Source organism: Hirundo rustica, chromosome 3, assembly GCF_015227805.2.
Source record: "Hirundo rustica isolate bHirRus1 chromosome 3, bHirRus1.pri.v3, whole genome shotgun sequence".
Lineage (NCBI taxonomy): Eukaryota > Metazoa > Chordata > Aves > Passeriformes > Hirundinidae > Hirundo > Hirundo rustica.
This window is the reverse complement of record NC_053452.1, coordinates 53,986,958-54,005,454: the sequence shown is the minus strand read 5'-3', so window position 1 is coordinate 54,005,454 and position 18,497 is coordinate 53,986,958. Positions and strand designations below refer to the sequence as shown.

The window sequence follows — 18,497 nt, the reverse complement described above, 5'->3', positions numbered from 1 at the left end:
AGGACCATATTGGTAGACTGCAACTAGATAAAGCATCTCTTCTCTTGGACACTGGAATAGTGGCACTCTGCTTCCAAGCAAGCTCAATGAGAGGGCTCTGACCCAAAAGGTGTTTACTTTTGTCTGGAATCTGCATCTCCTGGATCACAGAACCAGTGAGGCCTGAGATCCTCCTGTCTAACCCCATTGCCCAAGCAGGGTCAGATAAACAGGTTGCCCAGGATCATGTCCAGACAGTTTTTGAATACTCCCACAGATGGAGGCACTGCAACATCTCTGGGCAATCTATTCAGAAGCCACAAACAGAAAACACAAACCTTGAAATGTAATCAAAATCCAATACAGCTCCTTCTTTGTTAAGTGATTCATTCTTTTTTGTCTGTGAGAAGACTAAGTCTCCCAAGAAGATTCCTGCCCTGTAACCACATCAGAAAACCCAGGGTGAATAAGCACAGCCACTTCACCAGAGATGAAGAAAGGCTCTCTTTAGGTCTAAGGTGTTGTAAGGCATATATGACAATCCCACGTAGACAGCTTATCTGGGCTTAAATATTCTGTATAGATGAGTCTAAATCTTCCAGCCCCTGGATAAGTAAGACCATTTGGAAAAGATCACTTTCAATTGGTGTAGGAAAGGGAAGGGAGAGAAGCTCTACAAATTGCTAACAAAAAAGGGCTAAAGTGAAGGATTTGTATAGAAGAGTGTCCTAGTACCCTTCATCCTGCTCTTGCATTTCTTCAAGTCCAGGGAAGAGCATAATTAAAGAAAATCTGAATGCAAACAGACACCAAAAGATATTTACCTCCTCATTGACAGATAGCTTTTGACTTCCTTCATCCCTTCAGACTTGACTGTTTAGTCAGCATTATTTTCATGCCATATCTCTCCACAGAAGTGATTTTTCTTCTACACAGGCAGATAAGAGACCTCAAAAGACTAGAATGACACAAGAAGTAGAGAACTTAGCTTTAGCACTTACTTATCTTCCTTTGGCTCAGAAAATCATTTCATCATGCTACCAGTCCACCTCACTGCATTCTAGGATCCAGATAACTATCCTGGACTCCAAGAGTAAGGCCCTTTAACTCCTATATACAACAAGTGGATTATCTGTTTTACAAGTGCTGTGCCAAAGCTACCTTTGATTCCTCAGCCAGAAAGATCAAACACCCATTTACAACTGGAGGTGGATTTTGGTTGAAGAGTTGAATGGTGACAGTCAGCCTCCCACTCTCCACAAGTTTCTCCATTATCGGTATTGCACCACTTACTTCACACACAGAATTTTCTAATTAAATTTCATGAAGACACTACAAACATGAGTTTGGAGATAGGACTGGAAGAGAGAAAAAAAGCAATATTAAAGCAGAAAATCCAAGCCATTACCTTGCAAGGCAATGCTGGAATTCAGGCTGCTGATGCAGCTTGAATTCAGTTCCTTATATTTGCATCCTGCTGTTGTCCTCAAACACATGGTGCACTCTGTTCTTCCCCACAGGATGCACCTGCACTGGTAAGGAAAAAAGGTTGTGCAGCAAAGGGGAAAATGTAAATTGTGCCATTCGCCAGTACAGTTTGCCTAGCAGGCATCCAGGCTTAGGACATACAGCTATGCCTCATTTGCTAGGATTTGAAAGAACAAACAGAAGAACAAAGGAGTTCTTCACGGAGTACCTCCTTCCTTAACCATGTTGTGCACCAGGAAGTTGTTCTCTGTCACTTGAATTAGGATGGCAACTTATAGAAAAGGGATGATAGTATTAACTCTATGTCCAAACATTAGTGACAACTGAGAGAAACATCATGCCTGCAGGTTTCACAAACATTCAGACATTCAAACACTGTAGGCATTCAAACACTCAGGTGCAGACTGTAGATTTAAGACACCTACATTTATCTATCTGCATGCAAGGCTTATATTTATGTAAGCCTGTGCCTCATCTCCTGCACAGTCTGCAGAAAATGAGGCATAGGCTCTCTGTGTCTCATTTGTCTGGATTCCTGGGACTGAATTGAGTGCAGGTAGAACACAGTTGTCTGAAAAAAAAGTGTCTTTACAAAGTGTCATTTGGATATCTTAGGACCATAGGAATTTCTTAATGCATCAAAAGTGTATACAATTCCTGATACTTAGGTGGTAAAATCCTTTCCCAAAGTTTTCTCTGACTGTGATGTAAGCTTAGACTCCCACCTTACACATACATGATACATTTAGGAACCTTGAATGTAGATCTCTATAATCTAGGGCTGATATTTTTTACTGCCACCAGAGAAACAGTAACACTTGGGATTTTAGGCACCATCTAAGCCTTCTTTAAGGTACCATCTAAGCCTTCAAAAGAGCATTCTTGAGCAGCATTCATGCTTGCCCCCTCTAGAGTTTGGTGTTTTCTGTTCCACCACACCATAGAAAACTCTGACTTAGACCTTTATCGTCTCCATTCCTGACCCTTTATTTCTGCCTTATTTTCATACCCTCTCTATTCCCAGCCTCCACTCTTGACCTCATCCAGCTATTTCTCTTTTAATTGAACAAGCCCCAACCTTTGACTTGCTCTCCAAGCTCAAAGTCCCAATTTAATTTCCTCTCCATCCCTAGACCCACTTCTCTCAGTCAGCTAGTTGCAGTTTTCCCCTTCCAACTCTTCCACAATTTCCCATCTTATCTGCACTGGTTGTTATTGCAATAAGCCCCATCAAAACCTGGCCAGTCTCAGTCCCATCCACATTCCTTGCCTTGTTTTAGTCTCTGTAAATACAGAGAATCAGAATGAGAGAAGGAAACTCCCACCAAGATACAAGAAAATAAATACAGGATTCATGAAGTCTGGTGATGACCTCAGTTCCCAGCTGTAACCATGGAAAGCCTCAGGATGAACCTTCCATAGACAGAGATCCTTGAATTTTTAGGATTTCAGCAAGCGGTCTGCACATCATCTCTTGTGTAGAAATATGGGCTGTCAACTATGATGGAAGGACATTTGGAGCTAGGTTAAGGTGAAATAATGAGTCAAAATAAGCTGTTGCCCCTGTGCCTCATGAAAGCAATGCACAAACTATGATGTAAGGGATATTTTCAGTAATTTGCTCATGTTCTCTGAGAACAGGCAGTGTCAGTAACTTTTCTTCTACCTCTGCAAGCAAGGTCTTGGGGGAGAAGCCTTCTCACCTGTCTGAACTCTTCTCAAAGCTATAATCTGAAGGGCACTTATTTCTGGGAACTGTGAAAACTAAAGAGATAATGAATTCACACCTGAGGAAGAATAACTTCTAACCATTTAGCAATGATGCACACGAGAATTGTTACTAACATGGTCACTTTCTGTGATAGCTGCCTCAACATAAGCCAAGAAAGCCCTTCACTGAACACAGTCACAGAACAGAACCGTTGCTCTGTGCAAGATCTTTCTTCTGTCTCTTCCTCTCATGGTTGCTACCTGTGCGCCCCAGGAACAAGATGCAACAATGATATAACATTTGCTGGTACAAACCCCTGGCAAAAATATTGGTGGAAAGAATTACACCAACCTTGTTGCTCACACTTTCATATTTACCTCTTTACAACGTGGACAGCTGGCTTTTCCTTTTGTGTGTGTGCATTTGGCTCTTCAGAGTTCCTTATACTGTATCCCCTTTGATGAAATAGGATTTGTAATCTTCTTCCTTGGACATTGTGTAACCGGATGACAAGACTGCATACCCTGCATTGACAGGTAGTATTAGGGAAGGGAGAGCATCCTGTTATCACCCAGAACTCTTGCTTTTGAGACTGAATCACTCTGTACAATGTGACTGTGGTCCACAATTCTGACACTTATAATATTACAATAAAGCCAAGAACTTTGGAGGTTTGGAGGTGGTTTTTTGTTGTTTTGTTTGTTTGGTTGGTTTGTTTGTTTTGTGTGTGTGTTTGGGGTTTTTTTGTTTGTTTGGGTTTTTTTGTTTGTTGGGTTTTTTTTGGGTTTTTTTTTTGGTAATGGGATTGTATCTCTTCAGCTTTTTGTTTAGAACTAGATATCTAATTTCTTGTAACACTAAAGCCAAAATGGATAGTTTTGGGATTCTGCTTGGGTTAGATATACTTCAACGTTAAAAAGCTAATACTGGTGTTAAAAGCTAATAGTAAAATTACTGCTTCATAACTCAGTTCCATATTGCAGGGAGTTCCACACAGACGGTTTATATGTAATGGTTCCTCTTGTAATATTGCTATCAAATGTCTCCAATTACAGCATGAAGAAGTATCACAGCTGATAAAAACCCCATCTGTGTTGTTTTTTATCTGGGAATAGGAGTTCTTATTTCTGTACTGACTGTTCTGTTTTGGTGCTGATACATTACAGGAGACCAGGTGGTTTGCTGCAGCACCACACCAGGTTATTCCCAGGTTGACTCACTCCTTGTTCATAAAGTGCAAGTGACAATTTCAGCTTCCCATTGTACCCAGACAGGTCTCTTAACCTGAGAAGAGAATATTACTTTTTACTACAGTGACGCTACCTGGCTATCACAGGAGTGAACTCTGAACAAATAAGAACATGATGCTACTCTGGTAGCATGAGTCAGACCACAGTTACTGTGGCTATCATGTGTTTCCAGGAGGACAATTTCTGACTACAGGAAAAGGAAACCCACCTTGGGCAGGCATTCTGGTTACATTTTTCTCTGAATTTTGTTAGCAGTCAGTCCTTATCACATGTGTCATCAGAACAGAGTGAAAACTTAAGACGATCTTCTGAAAGCTAAAAATTCAGAAGAGGGACCAATTTTTAAATAAAAAGTCTGATGATAGAGAGAAAGATACATGGGAAAAGGGCAACCACTGTTGGAGAAGTGATATAATCCTCATATGGACAGCTGACAATCATACATATCTGTCAGTAAGACAGGTAAAATGGATTAATTACCTAGTGGATGCTAGGTAAAAAAATTGGTTTTTTGCCTCTCTGCTATTCAGAAATGCTAATTATCTAATAATATTTTTTTTCTATAAATGCATCACTTTTATTGTTTTAATCAGTCTATACCATTCACTGTGATAAATATATCAATTTAAATCTCACTTCTCACTGAAACCCATTCCAAGTTCTACCTGTTCTCTACAAAGGGAGAAGAAAACACAGATTATTTTTTATTTCTAACCTGAGGTGTCAGCACATAAGTCTGAACAAACAGTTCACAAATGCTAAACATAGCTGACTCCGTTGAGATCTGTTTCCTCTTCTAGGTAATAATATGAAAAGGTTTCTATGAAGGGTTTCACACTTTCTAAACAAAACATGCTCTTCAGCCAACAAATCTATTTACAGAGCTGATCCAATGGCTGCTCAAAACTCTTCCTTCCTACAACCCACAAACCTCCCACCAACTTCCTCGACAAATGCAACAATTCATATTCAAACCCTGCACCTTCAGTATCCCAGGTTATGCTGAAAATTCTAAAACTGTATTTAAAAAAAGAAAAAAGTTAAAGCCAAGTTTAAGCAGTTTCCAAGTAAGGTGATCAGAGAAGATGCTCTTACAACACAGATTAGGGATTCTTCTGTTCTTCCACATGCTTGCTGCACAGCCTTGGACCATGTAATTCTCTCTCCATTATAAAGATTTAGCAAGTGCACCTGTGCAGCTCTGCCTGTGATTCACCTACCATATCACTTCATCACAACTGGTGACCAGGTGAGAAAGCAACCACAGTATCATTCAACAACTTTGCAGAGCTGTACTCTGAGGAGTACACGTTTACACGATATGGTACAGAGATGCACACTCATCTTGTAAGCTATAGACACCATAAGACATGGCATTTTGAGAAGTCCTTGGGTGTGAGAAAGAGAAGAGCAGCCACTAGTTCTCCATAGGTCATCAGGGAGATTGATCTTGAGCTAAAGACCCAAGACTTGTAGTTTGCGTGTTCAACATAGGGGTCTGCTTTTTCCAAAAGGTCTCCTACCCAGTGCACTTTTGGACTGTGCCATTTAATCTCAAATTAAGCACAGGTGATACTGATCTGCCTCCCAGACATATGATAAAGGGCAATTTATATCAAGATGGGTAAATACCAAGACTACAGTGAAGGAGCAACAGAAGCAGATCTGTCTTGTTTCTTACTCTGCAAGTTTAGTGCAGTTGAACAATTGCCCTCAATCAGGGAGATGCAAAATAAGGCAGAGCTTCCTGGGGCAAAAAGATGGAGTGGGAGGGCCCTATTCAAGGCAGGGAAAGTTAAGAAGGGGCTGGAGCAGGATAGCAGCACAGTCTATTTGAGCTTAAATAAGAAGGTCACCAACAATTGATTTTCCATTTGGCAGTGTAATAAATGATAGTTTAAAATTCAGTGTGCTCCACTCTCTAAGGTGCCTTATCACCACTTCATAACTTTTTCTAGTCACTCTACCTGAAAGCATGTGGTGGCAAAAGGCAAGAAGGCAGCCCCAAGAGCAGGCTTGTATCACTGATAAGCAAAGCTTGTGGGGAACATCGAGGAAAGGCAACCTAGGGAAGATGGCGCTGGGAGTCAGAGGTGAAGTGATAGTGGGAAAAACATTGTAAATTTTGCTGGAAACCATGATTAATAAATTCTGTTTTTTCACTAGTGTTGGAGAAATTAAGGTCTTGAGAACTGAAAGTTTCTAGTCCTGCCCAACCCCACAAACTCAGAACCAGAGTCAAGAGGAAGTTGTGCTGCTAGACAGAAAAGGAAGTTTAATAATTTGGGTTGAAGATATGAGTGATAGGATCTCAGTTTTTTTCTATTAATGTTTATATAACATTATTAACAATCTTTATTTAAAAAAAATGGTATCACCATCAGAACTCAAGTTTAGCTCTGGTACTTATTTTTCCTTCTATGTCTCTCATCTGTCAAAACTCCCAAGCTGGCACATTATAGTTTTTAAAGCTGAGTATCTCCCTGTTAGGACCTGTTTATCTCTCATGCACGGAGGCCAGCACCCATGAACAGCACAAAGACGCTATCTGTGGGCTGCCAGACACCAGTGATACAACACTGACACGGTATTTGCTAGTTCTCTCTGATCACATCACTGCAGAAAGTTGAAAAGTGTTTCAGGGCACTTCTATTAATTGTTGTCTCACAGCATCAGGACAAATAGTACATCTGCACCTCACTTGGGCTCTGTGTGGGTAGTCACACTGATGACTCTCCACGTCTGTGTTTTTTGTATTTCCATCAGACATCTCAGGGCATTGATTAGCAGTGGCATGATGATTTCTGGGATTTTCAAGGCTATTTCAAGCACCTCCATCCCTGGAGATTTTCAAAAGCTGGCAGGAGAAGGCCCTGACCAATCTCATCTGTCTTTGAATTCGTACTGGCTTAGGCAAGAGTGCTACACTAGAGTCCTCCAGAGACCTTTCCAGTCTAGATTGCTTTGTGATTCGTTGATGTCTACTTGAAAACAACGTCATTTTGGCCTCAAATAGAGTTGTTTTCAAAACTGGGAGATCCACACCTTTAACTGCAGGCTCAAGGGGGTAAGAATTACAGATTACAATTCCATCTCAAAACCATGAAAACCAAATCTAACCCAAATTCCATATAATTACACAGTTTTATACTAGGGAAGCATTCCTGTGATTTTCTAAGCAGCCATGGTCCTCCTCCAGACACAAGGCAATGCTCTAGCAAGGCCTTATGACCCTCCCTGTCCTTTTTGACAATTAAGCATTGCCTAGATCCATAAACCTCCTTCCTTTCTTAATTATGAAAGGCTGCAGAAAGTTAGGATGGTAGAAACTGGACTCAGGTAGTCTGTCCAGCATTGTATTGTATAATGCACTGTGGCACAAGGTCTCCCAGCCTAGCAACATCCAAGCTGGGGCCCAAGGAAGACGCAGGCTCAGCACTGTAGATCCCTTATATTGTATTTCAAGGTGTCATTCACTAGTTACAGATGCATCCCAAGTGCTGCAGGAAACAGTGGGTGTACATCTTCTGTTACTACACACTAACACCTTCACATTTGCTTTGCTGTGAATAAACTTGTTTCATGTCCAAAAGAAGAAAGCCAAGGGCATGCCATAAGGCATGGTACCATGCCAGGAAATTCTCATGAAAACAAACAAAAACCTTAGTATGTTCAAGGCCTTTTAACAGATCCACAGCAAACCTGGAAGGAGATAAAGCCCTCGTTCTGCAGCTTTCAAGTCAGCTGAAGGAACTTCAAAAGACCTTTCTTAGCTGCCATATGGCAGATGGGCTGATTCATTCCTTACTAGTTACAGGCAGTACCTCTGGCATTGTGATTGTGCAAGTCCAAGAAAATCCTCCAAAGAATATGTGAAAAAGCTATTGCTACTGTAAGATCCAGAAAGCAACTAATGGCAGGAATCTGATTACGATCAGTGTGGGTTTGGATCCTGCTCCACTCAGTCGTGTGATAACACAGTGTTCTAGAATTCACCAGTTTTTCTAGAAAAAAAAAAAAAAAAAAGCCAAACAACCAAACCAACAAACTCACAAAACCAAACCAAAACAACAACAACAAAAAAATCCCCAAACAAACAAAAAATACCCCACAAAACCCAACAAAAACAAACAACCCCCCCGACAAACAAAACAAAAAATCAACATAAAAGGCAGCAAGAGAGAAAAGCTACCTTTTTTTCTGGGCATGGCTTTGACACTCATAAACCTGCAGAGACCTTTGCACTGAACTGGTAACTCAGGAGGTTGCAGTGTTTCACAGAGATAAAGAGGAGAGTCACTGCCATTCAATCAGTGAACATATCAGGTGAACAAGAAATTCTCCCAAAAAATGAGACACCAGCTGGGGCCAGCTTAACAAAATGAACTTGTGGTGCAACACCATCTCCTTCAAAAGATTTGTGGTCTCTAGGGAACAGGCAGCTCCTCAGGAATCTTGACTCCAGTGGTTACAGGCTGTCTGACATTTTCAAGGCTATGCTGCAGCTGTTTTTCACATCAAGAGAAACACCAGATCCATAACAATACTGGAAAGGTCTACCCAGATTTCAAGTCCCCTGTCTAACAGCAGTATAGCCAACTGTATAGCCAAACTTAAATTTTCAGAAAATATGAGTCAGATCTCCAAAATCAAAGGTTTGTATTAGTCCTGGTCAAATTTAAGGATCATAGTGCTCTGGCTTGGCTGGACTAAGAACTCATTCATTAACTTTGCTTGCCCAGACACAAGCAAATATTGAAGGGCTGCTCTCCCCTCCTACACAGTGACACTTGCACTGTACTTCTGCAGGCCCATGTCCACCTGTCCCACCACCCAGCCAGCAACAGCATAGTCAACACAATTCCCATTCCTCTACTGACTCTGCAAGCTGCACAATAATCAATTACATAAATATTGTTTTTTCCCCACTTGGCTCCCACACTTGGCTTTTTGGTAGTTTTTGTTTGGTTGGTTTTTGTTAATTTTTTGTTTGGTTTGTTTGTTTGTTTTCGTTTGGGGTGGGTTTTTTTAACTTGTTTTTCAAATAGTTTCTCCTGCTCCACAGCTGTCCCCATGCCTTTGAGGCTTCCTGTGGAGTACTTGGGGCTGCAGTGGAGCAGTACAGATGTCTGCAGCAGTAAAATAACTGAGCTAAAAGAAATAGAATTTAACACAAGTTTTACATTTAAACCAAAGCTTTCAGAAACAAAGGGCATGGGCTATTTTATATGCTAAGTCTTGCTAAAAGAATCAAGGCATATCCTTACCCGCATAGGTTAAAAAAAAAAAAAAAAAAAAAAAAAAAAAAAAAAAAAAAGCTATCACTGTATCAGTAACCCTTCAATGCTTTTATGTTTCTCTTAATGGAAATTTTTCACAGAAGCTGAAAACCTCTGCTCATGATTTGCCCTGGCAGGGAGTGCAGCTCACCACGGGTGGGACAGCATACTGAGGACCCACCTCATCTCTCTATCATCATAGGACACCTTTACAGTAACCAAATCTCCAGCTTGTGTGGAAAACACGAATTTGGGGTGCAGCTGTTCGAGCCGGTACTTCCAGGACACCGCTACTTAAGCACGCCAGCACGCCATCCAACACGGTTTCGCGACCCCCCCAGCCAACCTTTGCACGCCAGAGCCAGCGCAGATGGAGTTAAGCCGCCTTGCCTTTCCCTGGAAAGCGGCGGGTCCCTGGGGAGCCATTCCGAAGGCGGCGGGAGGACGGTGACACCTGGCGGGCCGACGCCCGCATTGCCTCGGCCGGGCGGGGCCCGCAGCGCTGCCGAGCGCGAACCCGCTGCGGGGGAGGTGATGCGGCTGTCGGTGATGCTTTCCCAGCGCCCGGGGCCCGGGGCTCGGGCTCCGTCCCGGCAGGAGCAGCTCCCTGAGCGGGAAGGCCGCGCACAGCAAAGGGAGAGCCCCGGGCTGACCTGACCGCGGCATTCCAGTACCGGAGAGACGACAAGAGAGCTGGAGAGGTGCTTATTACAAGTTCATGTAGTGACAGGACAAGGGGGAGCGCATTCCGACGGGATTTAGATTAGATATTAGGAAGACGTTGTTTGCTGGGAGGGCGGTGAGGCGCTGTAGCAGGTTGCCCAGAGAGACAGTGAATTCCCCACCCTGAAATTGTTCGAGGTCGGGTTGGACGGGGCTTTGAGCGCCCCGGTCTAGTGGGAGGTGTCCCTGCCCATGGATGATCCCTAAGGAGCCTCCCAGCCCGAGCCATTCCCTGACGGGCCCGCACGGCCCGCGGCCGCCGTCCCGCGCATGCGCCGCGCGTTGCCCGGGTGACGGACGCCGTTACCGCCGCGCACGGAGCCGGAGCCGCCGCACGGAGCCCACCATGGTGCCCGTCCGGGCGCCCGAGCTGGCCGTGCCCGCCGGCGTGCCCTACAGCTTCTGCAGCCAGCCCCGCCTCCTGCCCTCCCGCCCCAAGTACCGGCAGCAGTCCGATGCCGCCAAGAGGTGAGCGCCGGTGTCCGGCGGGCCGCGCCGCCCGCCCCGGGCCGCTGCCCCGGTGCCCTCCGCGCCTTTCCCCTCGGCCCAGCTCCTTCCCGAGGAGCGCAGCCCTCGCCGCCCTGCCTTTCTCCCGCCGGCCGGGGAGGAGCCGCAACGGGCGCTGTGTGTGCTGTGCCGCAGGGAGAAGAGCCCGGCGCGCTACTGCAACATCATGATCGACCCGAGAGTGGTGCGCGGAAACGTCCTGTCCGTCCCCCCGCGCCCACCGCAGGTATGGGCGTTCTTTAAAGTGCGTCGTGCCACGGTTTTGTTGGAAAGTCGTAAGTAGGGCGGAAAAGCTGTTCCTCATCTATAATTTTACTTTTGATGTTTCATGTAGTCACTACAGTAGGCTCTCCAGTTAAACCAGCCTGTGACTGTTTCCAGCTCTTCTTTAAAGCACTTAGTTTCATATGAATTTCTTCATTTCTGATTTTTTACACACACACCCACACACCCACACCCACACCCACACACCCCCTTTAAGTACTTAATGCCTTTGTTTTCCTCCTCCGTTTCTTTAGTGTAATGGTCCTGAGCAGAAGTCATTACTTGATAACCTGCTATCATATGCAAGGTATCATCAGGGAGAATTGCAGCTCTTGAGAAACTGAGTCGTGGGGTAGACTTTGATTTATTCTACTGCAGAAACGGAGCTAAATGATCCAGCTGTATGCAAAAGCTGCTTTGAGGATGCTAAATTTTGTTTGTGTTACTGCTATATCCTGATATAATAGTAAATCATTAGAATGGTTTGGATTGCAAGAGACCCTAAAGATCACGTCGTTCCAACCCCTTGCCATGGGCAAGGACATCTTCCACTGGTCAAGGTTGCTTGGAGTCCCACGCAAGTGTGATACTTTGTTTTCAGAGAATATTTCTGCACAGATAATTTGATCGTACATGAATTTAAAGCAGTCTGCTTTTTTAAAAGCTACTGTTTGAAAGTAGATTCGTGTTGCTCAGTAGCCATTTCTTAGAGTGAATTTTACATCAGTTTTTGTTTAAGAAGTTCAAAGCTGATGTTTATTTCAACCCATAAGTAGAATACTGAATTTAAATGCTACTATGAGTTTCTTTTTTTGTCCTATAATTTTTATCTAGCTTGTCATGCAACACCTTCTTCTTCATAAGATTTGTGGTCAATTCTGTTCATAATATGGTAACTGGACTTAACTCCCTTTGACCTCTCAAAATTTGAAAACATACCATTGTAATATACTTTATCTAACAAAGTTCTGTATACAATATTCACTTTCAAATAAGAAATTAATTCATTATTACTCTTAATATGAGATGCCATTATTATGTACCTGTAGGCAGCTAGCATAACTTATTAATTTCATGTCATACAGTCTTTAGGTCAACTGAAAATTTAGGGCCAGGACCCAGGAAAGTAAGTCCAAAATACTAGATAGCTGGCATTAAAATCAAAGAGCAGCCTGCATTCTTCTGTAGAGAAAATTGAGTATAGTTTTCAAGTACAAAGTGTATTCTGTCTTGTGGGGTTTTTTCTCCTCCACCCCTGCTCAGAGTACCCAGCCCAGTACCCTTGGGGTTAAAAGGCAGAGGAGAGCACAGAAACAGCTACTGGCCAGAAAGCTTACACAAGAGCATATTCGACCAGGAACGCCAGAGCCTGTGGAGGGCAGAGAACATGTTCATGTGCAGACAGGTAAAAGACTGCATTTTTTTTTATATCTGTCTGAAAACAAAAGCTTGCTGATCTATATTCACTTGCTAAATTGGTGATGAAGTTGGTAGAATCACACAGTTTAAAATCATAGAATGTTGGAATCAGAGGTTCTAAACTTGTCTAACTAGTGACATTTTTCCCAGAAGGTCTATTTTTCAGTGTACATTCTTGAACACTAGTCAAGACTGCTTCATTTATTCTTTCCATTTTCAGTATAATTAGAGAAATTTCATATATGCTTAAAATTGAAGGTTTAAAAACTTTTGATTGAGGTGAACTACCGTTTTGGGAATCACTTCTATGAAGTGCACATGACATTACAGAGAACACAGCATCAGATGGCCTTTGCAGCAAATTGACCTATGTTTTGAGAGGCCTTTTTTCTAACTTTATAGAAAACATTTTATTGCACTCTTTGGGTGTAATTCAGAAGTCATTAAAAACTGTTGAAAGCTAAAATAAACAGAATCCCACTTTGAGTATTCATTGTGCTTTTGTTTCTAGAACTGTATTTGGAAGAGATTAGCGATCGGATAATAGAGATTGATGGAGAGTGTCAAACAGATGAATTTTTGGACAGACCACCCACTCCACTCTTCATACCAGCCAAAACAGGAAAAGATGTGGCCACACAAATAGAAGAAGGAGAGGTATGAAGTCAGGTCCACAAGTGCTGTTTCCCGTACAAAACACATTTCAGATGCAAAATTGAAGTAGAAACAGAAAGGAACTAATCCTCATAGAACATGCAAAAAAACCCACCAAACCAAACTCACCAATGTCTGCTTTGAGGTTAAGGGCAAAATTAAGGAAGATGTGTCTCCATGTGCACTGGTTCTGCTGCTTTCACCTAGGAACTACATCGCTGATAAATGCTGTCCCCTATAAAAGGTCTCCAGCCCAAGAAGGGGCTGGGAACACAGAAATAGGGTCCAGATAAGTGCTTGGCTTCTCCCTGACAGTCCCCACAGGAGCTGTGGGAGGGTGTGTAGTGTCTCAGTCCAGCCCACTCGTCACTTAGCCCCCAGCAGCACTCGTGATTCTCTCTGCCTTACCTTACACTGGTTCCCCACCTGCACTTCTCCAGCCTGGCTTCGGTACGAGGGCTTTGTTCATCCTCCTTTTCTCCTTGCCAATCCTTGTTAAGAATAATTGTGATCAAGGGACATTTATCTCTGTTTCTCTGGCTCCTATCCTTAGTTGTTTGACTTTGACATTGAAGTTAAGCCGATCCTGGAAGTGTTGGTTGGGAAAACAGTTGAGCAGGCTTTGCTGGAAGTCATGGAGGAAGAAGAGCTGTCCCAGCTGTGGTCACATCAGCGTGCCTTCGCAGAGCTGCGTAATGCAGAGTTTGCTGAATTGCAGCGCTTGGAAGAGCAGGACAGGCGAATCAGGGAGGAGAAGGTAGGACTTCCTAAGGGCAAAGCCTGTCTGAATGCTGTCAGAAGGGAGAAAAACGTTTCCAGTACTGAACGACAGGCTGTGATATAAACTGGGTATGCCCAAAAGGGTACTGCCAGCTTTGATATACCTTGTAGCATTTTGATGACATACAGCTGCACTCTGCCACTTGTACCACAGTGCACTCTGCCACATACAACAGCACCACACTTGTGTTTATTTGGAGCAGTCGTGCTTGAGTGACTTGGTGTAGTTGGACACCTGGTCAAAAGGCCAAAACCAACAGCATTTTCTTCTGTACCTAATGCAGCTCTTTCTTAAGCCTTTTTGTTACAGTAAGTGCTAAACAAATAGTCAGAGTGCTTGGAAGTAAGAGAGACACCTCCTGTTCTTTCATATGCAATGCATGCTCTACTCTGTGCATACCTACATCTCAAGATTGCAAAGTATTATGCTGTATTAATAACATTTAGTAAATAAAAATAAAGAGAAAAAGCAAGTATTAATTACTTACTGTTCATCAGCCTTGTATAATTGTGTTTTCTAATGTTTTCTGGAACAAATTTGAGTTTTAATCTTTTTGTATATGCAATAAGATATAATATTGGAAGATAAAATTTGGGGAAATACTTAACAACTTCATTGCATTCCAAGGCAAATGAGCAGCTTGATCTGCAATAATAAAGCGAAAACCAATGAGATTAATGTATCCTGAGGCATCAGAGAAGGGTTTCATTTGGCCAGCTGTGATGCCCTTATTTTACAGATTTGCCAAAATCAGAAAAGGAATACTATAGAAATGTGTTTCCCTGTAATTTGGGATATTTTAATGCTCCATAGATTAAGTACAAATTGATTTCAAGCACTCTTTCATGTGAGGAATTTCAGTGGAAGTTAGAGGCTGCAAATACCAGGGAGAGTTCATAGTTGTCTGTACTTTTTACTGTCTTTGCTATTTGTGGGACACACACTGTGATAATTCTTCAAAGTCTAGATCGAAGGAGTCGTAGCTAAAGGCCTTTAAATTGCACATGCATAATTGCCTCGACAGGAGCGTCGCAGACTGGAGCACCTAGAAAAGCTGCGGAAACAGAAAGAGACTGCAGAGAAAATTGCAGCTCGGGCATTCGCTCAGCGTTACCTGGCTGATCTCATACCCTCAGTCTTCAACAATCTTCATGACAGTGGATTTTTTTATGACCCTGTAGAAAGAGGTTTGTTTTGCTTTTTCTTTTTAAATATGTGAGCAAAGTAATATAAAGCTCAAAACAACCATGAAACATAGCATATTAGAATTTAGAATTATGTCATAAGACTTTATTCATTTACATTTGTGGCTGAACACAGAAAACATGATTGGTCGTCTGTACAAATAGTGAATAGTGTCAGCAAGAGCTGACAGTGTGACAATGAGAAGAGCTACTCCGGAGCTGGAGAGAAATAAATGGGTAGTCAGGATTGGGAGAGAGAGAACCAAATTGAAGTACGTGTATTTTTATTGAACAGACAAAAAAAAATCAGTATGTCACTCTGAATATTTTCTAATGATTATCAGGGACAAATTAGTCAATTAGAATTAGGGCCTGAAAATAATTTTGGAATTGTATATCGGTGACTTCCAAGCTCTTAGAATCTGCTGCATTTCTTATGAGCTACCTTGCTGCACCGCACTTCACCAGTCTCCACACAGGCACAGACCACAGCTTGGGAATGGTTACACTCTTTCCAGGGTCGATGGAGTCGATGCAGAAACTGAGTGTGTTTTGCAACCGGGGCAGGCTTTGGGATCACAGTGTACAAAAAATACCATTTGAGAAATACATAGGTAAGCAAGAGCTCCTTAGTCAGATGGAACAAATGCTTTCAGCAGACCAGAAGCCAAATATCTTTGGAAAGCAAGGCAGGAAATGTTATTCTCCTGACTTGTTCAGGATAGTTATTTGGATCTTGCTAGAACATGACTGTGTATCTCATCTGTGCTACACCCTTCAAGGGTGCCAGACCTCTTTGAAAAAAGCTGCTAGTTGAGAGGAATCTGCTCTGAATCTATAATGATCATGAACCTCACTAAGAGAGGTTGGAGGTAAGAAACCAAACAACATCTGAGAGATTTCATCTGACTCTTACAGAGAAAGTGCCTTTTGGTGGTGGTGGGGGGAGTTCATCCCTTAATTGTTGTACCAGTGAAAACAGCCGAATCCTGTTGGTCATCCTTTACAAAGTGACATTTTCCCTTTGTTTCTTCCTGCTAAATTCTTACAGATATTGAGACAGAATTCCTTCCATGGCTGATGTCAGAAGTGGAAGAAACACTACAGAAGAAGGTTCTGGGAAGGACGATGCTTGACTGTAAGTTACCAAATCCTAGAATGTAATTGGGCTGCCTGATATTCTTGATTGTTTTTTTTGCTGGTCAGAACAAATGTCACGTTTATATCGTCACTGTGGGTTGAGATATGATGTCTCATTTTAGGAAAAACTCCAAGCACCAATGGTTTTTGTGTTGGGGCTTTTATTTGTTTGTGTTTGTTCATTGATTTGGTTTGGTTTTTTACTATATTAACATATTTTAGTGTTGGAAAACTACTGCTACATACAACAAGGTAACTGATTTTTCAGCTGAAACAATGGACGTATCAGTCATGCTGCATTATCCACTCTTATCACTTTATATTGTTTGAGGTTTATTAATGCTGGGAGGTAGAACACATGTCAGGAACAGAATAGTTGAAGAAAACAATTCTTTTTTTCTGCTGTAAAGTTTCTACCTTCTCTATGTTACACAACCACTACTGCTGTAGTGTTCTTTGTAGTGCACTCAATTGTCCCAGTGGGAACAGAAAAGCTCATCTTGTGTACTGCCACATTTATACCATGAAAGTATCTGAATTTTCTTGGGTAAGCTCTCAGAGCTATGGATTATTCTGCTACGTGAAAGGAGGATGAGGGCAGGCCATGGTTGACTGAGAAGTGAGGTAACCAGTATTTTTCATCAAAACAAGGGCTTACCTCCTTATCAGTCAATAATCTTGTCCTTGCTTTTGAAATAGATTGAAATATCAGTCTTCTTTGGGCTAGTTAAAGCTAAATATTCAGGCTCTTTTATTAGTTCAGAGGCTGTAGTTGAAACACCTGAAAAGCCTGGATTCTGTCTTGTGTAGAAACACAAAAGTATGGTGTATGTATGCCCAGCAGTGTGCTCCTAGATCAAACAACTTTTTACACTTGTATTACACCTTAATTCCTATAGCTTTTCTCTTGCTGGAATTTTGGGGTTGCATTACAATTGTGTTTACTTCCTTTGGTTTATTTTTAGTTTAATCAGGATCCTGAATTTTATTTGTTAAGGGATAATATGATTTGGACAATTAGAGTGGGTGTGTTAGGTATTTTATGCTGATACATGTGCCAGTATGTACACTCAAGGATCTCTTCTTCATGTAGCTCTTCAGAATGAAGAGAAACTTCTTTTGAGAAAAAATACTCCTTGTGACTACTGAATAAACATCCTAAGGAGAATGGAACTGCAGGATACAATATTGATGAGAATATCTATATTCTTGTTAAATCCATTTAAGTATTTAACCAGATACCATTGTCTTGCTCCAGTCCTTAGGTATTTCTTCATTTTTAGAGTTATTTCAGGATTAATTCTCTATTTAAGGATTTATAGGTCAGTAATATATACAAAAAAAAAAGCGCCTCAAATTATAGGTTTTTTTCCTCCATGGTTGTAAATGGTGGCTATCTCTGTTTCAGCCTTGATTCGTATGGTGGTTGAAAAACGCTTAGACGAATTTAGCCGTCCACCTCAGTCTGATCAGAACGAGGCACCTGCTGAAGAGCCTTGGGCAACAGATGCAGCTCCCCAGGTGTCTGGTGAGGCAGATGCTGCTGATCAGCCAGTTGCAGAGAAAGAGGAGACTGACCAACCTGTTGCTGAGGAATGGGCTTCAGATTCCTCCTCTCCTCAGTTAGAAGAACAAGGTCAAGAAGGAACAGTGGATTTGGAACCTAATTAACAAACAGGCAAGTCATCAAGTAAATGGAGACCAGTGGCTTAGAAATAAGGAATTAATTCCTATCTATTTACAGGTATTGTGCCCTAGCTGTGCTGAAGGATGAACCTAAGCAACAGTAGAGCATTAAAAGATGTTTTCTGTATGCCGGAATTGTTGATTTCAGGCTGCCAGAATCAAGAGAGAAGTTACTTGTGCAATGAATGGCATGGAAAATCTGTCCCCTTTTACACAGTCCAATCCATCAAAACCTGGGAGGTTTATGGTTGAAAAGTAATGCTGTCCCAGACCCTGTGAGAGAAGGTCATGAGAAGGATGTTGAGAGCCTCATAATAACCTTTGAAAATGCTTTGATAGTGTTCTTGGAACAACATTTCCTTACTTATTTTGAAAGGTAGTTACTACAGCAATTTAATAAATTGCTTTTGACTCATGTTAGTCTTTCCTCAC

General features: G+C 42.1%; 1 protein-coding gene across 2 annotated transcripts; it reads left to right on the top strand.

The window, feature by feature from the left end:
• Positions 1–10,285: 10,285 nt before the first annotated feature.
• On the top strand, positions 10,286–18,480 carry RSPH3 (radial spoke head 3). Of its 2 annotated transcripts, none has more exons than XM_040059395.1 (8): positions 10,286–10,408; positions 11,073–11,163; positions 12,465–12,606; positions 13,132–13,277; positions 13,828–14,031; positions 15,080–15,242; positions 16,291–16,377; positions 17,788–18,480. In XM_040059395.1, the coding sequence occupies exons 2-8, from the start codon at positions 11,104–11,106 to the stop codon at positions 18,048–18,050; spliced, it is 1,065 nt and encodes a 354-aa protein (XP_039915329.1). In that variant the 5' UTR covers positions 10,286–10,408; positions 11,073–11,103; the 3' UTR covers positions 18,051–18,480. The 2 variants fall into 2 exon arrangements, with proteins under 2 accessions (XP_039915329.1, XP_039915328.1); XM_040059394.1 differs by lacking the exon at positions 10,286–10,408 and adding an exon at positions 10,772–10,898.
• Positions 18,481–18,497: the final 17 nt, after the last annotated feature.

Excerpts from the sequence above, each read along its gene's own strand:
- RSPH3 (XM_040059394.1), top strand. The coding sequence starts at position 10,777 with ATGGTGCCCGTCCGGGCGCCCGAGCTGGCCGTGCCCGCCGGCGTGCCC. Across the intron at positions 12,607-13,131 it reads ACATGTTCATGTGCAGACAG|AACTGTATTTGGAAGAGATT; the intron begins GTAAAAGACTGC and ends TTTTGTTTCTAG. Across the intron at positions 14,032-15,079 it reads GGCGAATCAGGGAGGAGAAG|GAGCGTCGCAGACTGGAGCA; the intron begins GTAGGACTTCCT and ends TTGCCTCGACAG.